Source organism: Zea mays, chromosome 3, assembly GCF_902167145.1.
Source record: "Zea mays cultivar B73 chromosome 3, Zm-B73-REFERENCE-NAM-5.0, whole genome shotgun sequence".
Classification (NCBI taxonomy): domain Eukaryota; kingdom Viridiplantae; phylum Streptophyta; class Magnoliopsida; order Poales; family Poaceae; genus Zea; species Zea mays.
The window spans coordinates 6,260,669-6,269,757 of record NC_050098.1 but is presented as its reverse complement, the minus strand read 5'-3'; the positions used below and the strand labels follow the sequence as shown (position 1 = coordinate 6,269,757).

The following is a 9,089-nucleotide window of genomic DNA, read 5'->3' as shown; positions in this document are numbered from 1 at the left end:
TTATTAGTCATGACAATGCTGTAGTTTTGTCCAGCTCCAAGAATACTATATATTAGTTGGATACAATGTTGTAAAACATAGTATTTAGGCAAAAACTTTGGGTACAAATGGAGTTTTCAATACTCTAAAAATACCATGATACTTGGAATACTATGATTTTGAAAACATAGTTTTTAGTAAATCAACCAAACACCCCACAGTATAAAATACTCATGTATTCCGATAAACAATGGTTTTGCCCATAAACTATAAAAATACTCTATTTCCAAATAGAAGTCACAAGGTGGTAGAGTAAAACTACCCACTGTCAACAGAGTGAGACCATCTATTATAGTGTTCTGATTTGAGAGATCCTGTTGAACTAGATGAAAAAAGGAACATAGACCCTCAAAAGAAATAAAAAAGCTGGGACCTTGAATTAAGTGCGGAGTTCTTTTTTGGCAGCCCGGATATATTTAGAAGCCCAATAAAGACACGTCGAGCAGTAATCGATTTGCCATTCCTTGGTCTTTCGCCCTCGCCCCGTCTGCCCCATTCCAATAACAGGAATACGTCAGGTGATAGTGTTTGATAGCTAGAGTTAGGTGTTAGCTGAGAAAATATAAGCACAAATTGTTTTTTTACTCATTTGCCGTGGACATTTCAGCAGATAGAGGAAGTTAGCCACTGTGTGTTTGACAAAAAAAAGGCAAAGGAAAACCTCATGGTAACATCAATTATAGCCCACGTAATGAAGTCCACCCGGCCCATCTAGCCCTTTGTGTGAGCCGCCGTCGCGCACTCGCCGCTCCGCCCCTACGCGCAGTCGCCACGGGAGCTCGTTCCTCTCCGGCGGCAGCACCCTCCACTATAACCCAACCCGCAAGAAAAAACCCGCAGCAGAGAAGAGGAGTCGCCGCGACCGAGAGCTCCAGAGCACGCCCCCGCCACAGCCTCCGACGATGGATCCAAAGATGACAGAGGTGACCCAGATGTTCGCCCGCTTCAAGGCGGCCTACGCCCGCAACGACCTCAACACCTGCGTCACCCTCCTCTCGCAGCTCAAGGTGCGGTACCCGGCTTCACTGGATCTTTATCGCCCACCGTTTACTTCCCGGTGTCCCAGTTTCTCCGGGAAATTCCGCGGCTGGGGGGTGGGTGTCGTGATTTCAGGCTGACGACATGAATGATGCAATTCGTACCTATCTCTCGATGGTTATAAGGGATACCTCTTATTTTGGAAAAAAGAAAACGGCTTAGCCTGATCCGGAGACGTTGGTTTGATAGGTTTTGTCGTGTTTGGGCTGCTTTCGATTTATTTTTAGGGTTTGTTTCGTGGATGTCGTCCGCGCCGGAGCAGTTTGCACTCTGAAGCGGGTTACAGGGAGAAAGGACATAGTTTAGCAGGTTTTCATAAAAATTATCCTGCCCCCCCTTGTGCCTCCTTACTTTAGTTAGATCCGAGCTTGTACAGATCTGCCCTGTAGCAACTTCAGGTTTAGTTATATTTGTAGCGGAAACCTTGACTTTTGCTGGTCAATTGAGTTGCCATCTTGGTTTGCGAGAGAAACTTGCGAGAACTCAACGAATTACTTTTGTATATTTCTGTTATTTACATGTGAAACACCTTAATTTTGCAGGTCCATCTCACCCAATTCCCCAGCCTTCCGCCCTTGTTTCAGCAGACACCGAACATTGTGGAGGAGCTCAAACTTGCAAGTAAGATGGCCTTGGGCCCATGTTTTTTTATTAGTTGATGCCATGGGACCCCATAAGTGCTCTAGTATATGAAAAATTGCATTCTTGACTATGCACATTGCTAACATGGATAACGGTGAGCACGATAATGGATATCACATTTGATGCTATTTTTTGATGCTATTTTTTGATGCTTTGTTTCATTTCTATTCTTGCACGCAGAGTCGCAGATATGCAGTAAACTGTTCTTAACTTATGTTTTCGTCCTTATGACTAAGCTATCTAGTGATTTAGTAGCAGAAAAGATCAAGAGGTCCTTGAACTGTTATGCTGTTCTTTTAGTTACCCTTCCTTCAACAGAGCAAGTTTTGAACTCAGCCCAAAACATTTCAGGGGACATTTATGAGCATGCTGTTGTTTTGAGTGTGAAACTTGAGGACCAAGATGCGTTTGAACGCGATTTCTGCCAGCTGAAGCCTTATTACATGGATACATGGTTAGTTCTTTGTCACCCAATTTGTCGATTTTATTTGCCTTTATTATTTTGATTTCTATTTTTTAGGCTGAATTCATGTGATGCTTCGGGCAATAAAAAGTTTAAAGCTGATTGCGCAAGGCATATTTTTCTTATGCACAAGCATTATTAAATTAGTTGTGGCTGCATTTGTAAATTGAGATACTAAACTAGTGGAAGCAAAGGACTTATTTGAGTTGTTTAACTAGTCTAAGTGAAAACTAAACCCGACGTTTCTGTCAGACCCATCAGAATATCAGATTATCAAGTAGTTTTAAGTATTAACTAAAAGAATAGCCCGCACATTGATGTGGGACTTTCTTAGAAATAAATTTGGTATATGCATATCGTTACTGTATGTTCTCTGAATACTATGTATGTATATTTATGATCTTGACTCGCGTGTTATTTTATTGCAACGGATCTGGTAAAAAAGGCAAGCTAATGGAAGAAAAGCCAATAGAATATTAGAGATCACATTATAGAAAGATAGGATGATGAAACAAATAACATATGTTGATAACTTGTACATTGATAGATTAAAGATTAAAAGTATTGTACATAATAGGGATGATGCGGATATTTTTTTATAATCAACAAAGGATGGCATTGACAGTTTGCATGAAAGGGTAGCAAGTTAGTGGGGCACTTAGTGGGGAAGATGTGGACACCTTGCATGAAGAGAGATATATAGAACATCTAGTGGGGATTAGCTTTATAGAGTATATAGATAAATTCATAAGCTTCCACTATTGCTCGACGAGAAACTCGTATTAATATATAAGTTGTGTTCAAGGAATAGGTAACACCAGCAATGATCTAGGTTTCAGTGAAGATATGCGGTGAGGTTTACATAAATCCTAGTGTGGGATAAAAAGTCTAGCAAATAAGAGATATGCAAAGGAATGACCAGCTTGTAAGTTTCATACCAAACACGAAAAAATATTAACCCCGCTCACCTCAACAATAGTCTGAGTCTACAGGTTGAGATATAGTTGTGTAGCAAGTATATGGCTCTGATAGGTGTGATCATAGCAAGAGGATGCATAAGTGTTTCAGAGATTCATAGCATAAAAGTTTTCAAAAAATTTCTAAGCTATCAGGCCTTATGGAGTTCATATTATCAAGAGTAGAGCTACTAAAAAATATTAGCATAATTTTTTGGGTCATATAAAAAAAATCAAAGTAACCACCACACTATGGAACAGGAACTAGGTATTAAATAAAAAACATGTTTATGTTCTTGAGAGTAAATGGTCATAGTCATGCAATGAATCATACAGATATAACGACAATAGTATCATTAACCATATCTGTAAAACTTAGTTAAACCCAAGTCGCCCACACAAATGAGGGAACACATCATCATCATAAGCATAGCACAGGGTGTTCTTTTTGAATGAAATATAGCATAACCAAGGTGACATACATATGCTGACTTGACATGATCATAGGCATATGTCTAATACTTGTGTTGGTCCATGAAATGGCTTGCAAATAATTGCTTGTGATGGCTCTTTTCTTCAGACATTGGGAGATTATTACATCTTTTCTCATAGAAGCACTCGTTTTATATTTTGATGTTTGTTCCTTTTAGGCATGCCTCCAAAGGTTTTCCAAAATCATCCAGTCTATTTGTGCCACCATTTTCATCACTCATAATGGCATATCTGGGTAATTTTGGCTGCATATTTAGGTGGGTAATATTTTAGAAAAATATGATAGAACCAATGGCTATTACTGTCAGTAAAAAATAGAGTCTACCGATAGAATTGGTGGTCAGACGCTCCAGATTTTTATGAGAGTTTTTAGGTTCTCTTTCCTTTTTCTCTACCGTTATATGTGAATTAAGGCGGAGCCCCTGTTAAATCTTCGATTAGTAAATTAATAATTAGTAATAGTAAGATAAGATTAATATTGCAATATGTATTACAGAAAGGCTTAATTTTCTAACGAGTTTGTATATTATACTATTATAGTACATGTGTCCACAAGTCCTGTTACATGTGCATTTCAATTAGATCTCTGAACACACGAACATCCTGCTACCTCACAGGAAAACCTTTTTTTGAACCAATTAATTGCAGGTATGCTTCGACTTTGTGCTGTCATTGCTGACTCGGATGCATATAGCCATATACTAAGAAATTTGATAGCCAAGCAATAATGTACCGCTCTCAATTTCAGATTAGGACAACCTTTAGGCGACTTTCAGCTAAACAACACATCTAAAAGGTCTAAGGCTAAATGGCTAATATATAGCACCCTAGTGTGCTGTTGCTGTTTTTGATAAAACTATGACGGGAAGCTATTATTACTGTTTTATATATGCATAGATGGAGCCTGTGGGAACAGGAACGAAGCTGCACTGGATTGCACCTTGGCTTCAACTTCAAGAGGAAGCACGTAGTCAACCTGTGCACCATGTGAGGCTTGTGCTTTTGTAAAAACAGTAACACACACAAAAAAAGTATTCACTATTACGAAAAGATCTTGTCATGACTTTTGTAAAGGTGAAAGGTCTTGTGGAAACTGTGCTTCTTGTTTCCAGACGGAGTAACATGGAATTAACATTGTACTAGAAAACCAGGCGCGGCTTGGCCACACCTTCACTGGAGAAGCCAACCAGCAGGACAAAGAGATGATTGAAGTATTGAGTTCTTCGATATGTTTTGGAGATTAGCATGGTTCTTAAAGCGGTAAGGCGAGATAAGGCGTTGGACCGCCGCCTGGGCGCTTAGGCGGGCAAGGCGTCTAGGATTTTTTGGGCGCCCGGACGCCTAGGCGACGCCTTTAAAACACTAGAGGTTAGGAAGTAAGAACAAAGTAACCAAATATGTGTCTGACTGTTTTGATGTAACAATGTGTTAAAATATGTAACAACACTGTGATGTGGTAATGTTGACTACACTTTTACCAATTGGAAGAACGATTTCTAATAAGCTGAAAAGTCATAAAAGGGTCGAATTTACATGGACCTTGTATAGGCATTCTTTGGTATGTAAACCATGCCTCAGAAGTCAGAATTAACTGTGGTGAAATGTAATACTCAATGTCCTAGGATCAGTGCAACATAGAGGGTTCCTCCTAATCAGATCTCTTGTACACCTAAATTTGCCTCTCTTGAACTCAACCATACAAGCCTGCAACTGCAAGATATCGTAAAGCACATGTTGACTTAGCTTAGCTAAATTTATAATTGCAAATCAAGTTGGCTTATCTTACTGCTGAAACTAACAGGATGAAAAGTATTGTTGCCCATATCTTTTCAACTGTCGGCAGACAGTAAAAAGCTCATATTAGTAGGGATGAAAACGGTTTCGGAATTTTTCGGAATTCCGGAAACCGATTTCGAAATTTTTCGATCGGATTCATCGGTAATGGTATTTTTCGAAAACGGAATCGGTTTTCGGAATTTTCTATCGGAATCAGTATCGGAATCGGCGTGGTGTTTTACCGACCGTTTCCATCGGTTACCGTTTTTTGTCGGAAATTACCGGATTTATGTCTCGGAAATTTCCGGAATTGTGTCTCGGAATTTTTTCGGAATTTTTTTCGGAATTTTCCAGCATGTGTTTTTTTCGCATCGCCTGTACATCTCTGGATAAGGATTACTTATTTTTGTATTTTTTGGACGCTTTAAGATTTTTTTGGGGTTAGATGGTGTTGGAAAGTAGTTGAGATTAACGATTTGGTCTCTCGAACGAATCCACCATTTTCTATGCACATGTTATGTATTAGTAATATATAATGATAGAGAGCCGACAGTCTGTCTTTTCCACACACTAGATTTTAGGGTTTTCCTGTGAGGCTATGAAAAAACCCTTTATGTAAGGAAAAAATATTTCATGAGTAAGCATGCCACGTCAACTAAATCGAGTGGATATTGTGAATTGTGAACTTTGAGTATGTTAACTTGTGATCTTTATGAACTTGTTATACTGTGAACTTGTTATATTGTGAACTTGTGATCTTTGTAAACTTTTTATATTATAAATTTGTGATCCTTGTGAACTTGTTATATCATGAATTGTGAACTTGTGGTATTTGTGATGTTTTGTCAATTTTGTTTTATTGTGAAGTTTGATATGTTTACCGATCGTATTTTAGATTTCGACCGTTACCGGTGTATTTTCCGCACCGAACTTTCGTTTCCGATGTTTCCGAAATACCGATATCGTTTCCGTTTCCGGAGTTACCGTTTTCGATTTTGTTTCCGATAAAAAATATGAAAACGGTAATGGTTTTAGTGTTTACCGACCGTTTCCGACCGTTTTCATCCCTACATATTAGAAACTATCTTTAAGTTTAGTTTCAAAAAGTACCCGTGTTCAGTAGTTTGATTGTTGCTATACCAGCTCTGATTGCATAGGGAGTTCTTAATTTATACTTTGGTCGAATGACAAGCACTTTCATTATTTAACATGTAAAATCTAAATTGTGGTGGTACAATAGAAGCTTGCTTAAGATACATGAGGTGATTTTATAATGATCTGAGTACATGATATATAATCTAACAAAAATAAGTTCAGTGGAATGTCTATGGATATCATTGAATTCATATTATTTGAGAAAAGGGTTGAAATTACCTGTATAAATACTGTCATGTTGTACAGTAGTATTGGAGACCTGAGCACTGCAGCTTGGTGGGGGAGGAGCGTTGGTTTCTCTGCTCCTGTATACAGAGGTGCTTTGCAAAGTGGGAGATGAGGGCATCGGCCTGTAGACCGGCCAATTTCATGATGATTCACGAGAGGTCTAGTTTATGCCTTTATAGGTTGATGGTTATCCGACATTTAATCTTGCACTGAGAATTGATCCATTGTTTAGTGGACTAGCAACTGACGTGGCCCAATAAGGCCTTGTTCGGTTAATCCCGTTACCCATGGATTGGATGGGATTGGAAAAAATTAAGAAAGGGTTTGACTTAGTTGGGATTTAAACCCACTCAATCCCACTCAATCCATGTGGATTGGTAGCTAACCGAACAAGCCCTAATACGGTAGAGGTAGAGCTTGAACTCTGGTTTCGAAAGGTAAAGATTGAGTCAGTGTTTATTAGGTTTCAGTTGCTAAAACGAGTTCAAATTGGAAATTGTGTAGGCTTCACTTTTTTGGACCCAAAACATATTCATAAGTAACTATGAATATAATCAAACATTACCTCTCGTTTTTTTTTCAGGAGCATGCTAGAATTGTATTATACTAAACGATGTAAATTTGATACCAAATGATATTTATTTATGCAGTGGCATAATTCCCGCCTCGCCAGAGGAGTACCCAATTTTGGGACTCAATCTTCTGAGGCTGTTGGTTCAGAATAGAATTGCCGAATTCCACACTGAGCTGGAGCTTTTACCTGCCAAGGCACTCGAGCATCCTTGCATCAAGCATGCTGTAGAGCTTGAGCAATCCTTCATGGAGGGTGCCTACAACCGAGTGTTAAGCGCTCGGCAGGCTGTGCCACATGAGACCTACGTTTACTTCATCGACCTTCTCGCCAAAACAGTTAGGTGAGTGGGCATCTTTTACTCCTGGCTATTTGATTGTTTGATTTTATCTTAATGGAGATGTTTATGTGCTTTTCTGCTTCACAGAGATGAGATCGCTGGGTGCAGCGAAAAGGGGTATGATTCTCTATCTGTGAGTGATGCAAAGCAAATGCTTATGTTCAGTTCTGACCAAGATCTGCACGAGTACATCACTGAGGTAACCTTAGTCGGGGTGTTTGGGACTGCTTCACTCCACGGAATCTAGCTTAGCTTCATAAAACTCTAGCCAAACACTCTCAACTTCATCAGCTCAGCTTCACCGAAAAAGGTGAAGCTGACCCTAACTTCACCAAATTTATGAAGCTAAAAGGGTGCTTTACGAATAGGTGTTTTCAACTCTCTTATGAAGTTGAGGTGAAATTACCCACCTTGGGTTACACACTTCTCTCACGAAACATTTTTTTTCTTTTCTCTGATACCCACCGCGCCCCTTTTGCTCCCGTTTTTATAAAGCTAAAGCTGGTCTGCAAGCCAAACACTTGAAAAGCTATGCAACTTTAAAGATGAGCTATTTTACTTTGAAGTTCGTGAAGGTGAAGCTAAGCTAGTTTTTGTGAATCAGAGCAGTGCCAAACCCCACTCCTTTTTCTGAGTGTATTTCAATGCGAAACCATATGATAGTCATGGTAAGTCTAATCTTGTGAACATCGTTAACAGGAGCACCCGGAATGGGAGATTAAGAACGGTGCTGTCTTCTTCCAGAAGGCGAAGGAATCACAGCCCTGCAAGGAGATCCCATCCTTGCAGCTTATCAACCAGACGCTCAGCTACGCCAGGGAGCTGGAGCGTATTGTATGATTTAAACCAATCCCTGGTGGTTCTTTCCCCCCCTGTGGCCGCTTGGCATGGCTTGTACTGTCCTTTGCATTTGGGATGATCTTTGATCGCAGCTCTCATCTGACTGAAACATCATGTGAATCTCTGAAGGGCTCAGTCTCTCCGGCATTGGTCTGTTAACTCCATTTGTATTTCACCACATTAACTGCATTGCTTGAAAAATGCCGGCATTCACTGCTGCTGTGAACTTTTGATGGGCTTGATATTGAATTACTGCCTCGGAATTCCACTGACCTCTGCAGGCTTCTGACGTCACGTTTTCTTCTGCATCTGATGCAGGAGATAGGAACGATATTTAGGGGGTGTTTGGTTTATAGGGACTAATTTTTAGTCCCTCCATTTCATTCCATTTTAGTCCCTAAATTACTAAATATGGAAGTTAAAGCTCTATTTTAGTTTCCCTATTTAACAATTTAGGAACTAAAATGGAATAAAGTGGAGGGACTAAAGTTTAGTCCCTATAAACCAAACACCCCCTTATAGCGGGATTAGTTTTGGCTCTGGTGAGAT

The 9,089-nt window shown here is 39.6% G+C and overlaps 1 protein-coding gene across 1 annotated transcript; it reads left to right on the top strand.

Annotated features, from left to right (window-relative positions):
• The first annotated feature begins 809 nt into the window (after positions 1-809).
• On the top strand, positions 810-8,811 carry LOC100192879 (26S proteasome non-ATPase regulatory subunit 8). The gene is made up of 6 exons (NM_001138067.1): positions 810-1,046; positions 1,620-1,698; positions 2,071-2,173; positions 7,440-7,703; positions 7,788-7,899; positions 8,400-8,811. The coding sequence occupies exons 1-6, from the start codon at positions 942-944 to the stop codon at positions 8,538-8,540; spliced, it is 804 nt and encodes a 267-aa protein (NP_001131539.1). The 5' UTR covers positions 810-941; the 3' UTR covers positions 8,541-8,811.
• Positions 8,812-9,089: the final 278 nt, after the last annotated feature.

Bases quoted from the DNA above. Each gene is read 5' to 3' on its own strand.
- LOC100192879 (NM_001138067.1), top strand. From the start codon at position 942: ATGGATCCAAAGATGACAGAGGTGACCCAGATGTTCGCCCGCTTCAAG. The intron at 2,174-7,439 runs GTTAGTTCTTTG...TTATTTATGCAG, and splicing joins CCTTATTACATGGATACATG to TGGCATAATTCCCGCCTCGC. The intron at 7,900-8,399 runs GTAACCTTAGTC...CATCGTTAACAG, and splicing joins TGCACGAGTACATCACTGAG to GAGCACCCGGAATGGGAGAT.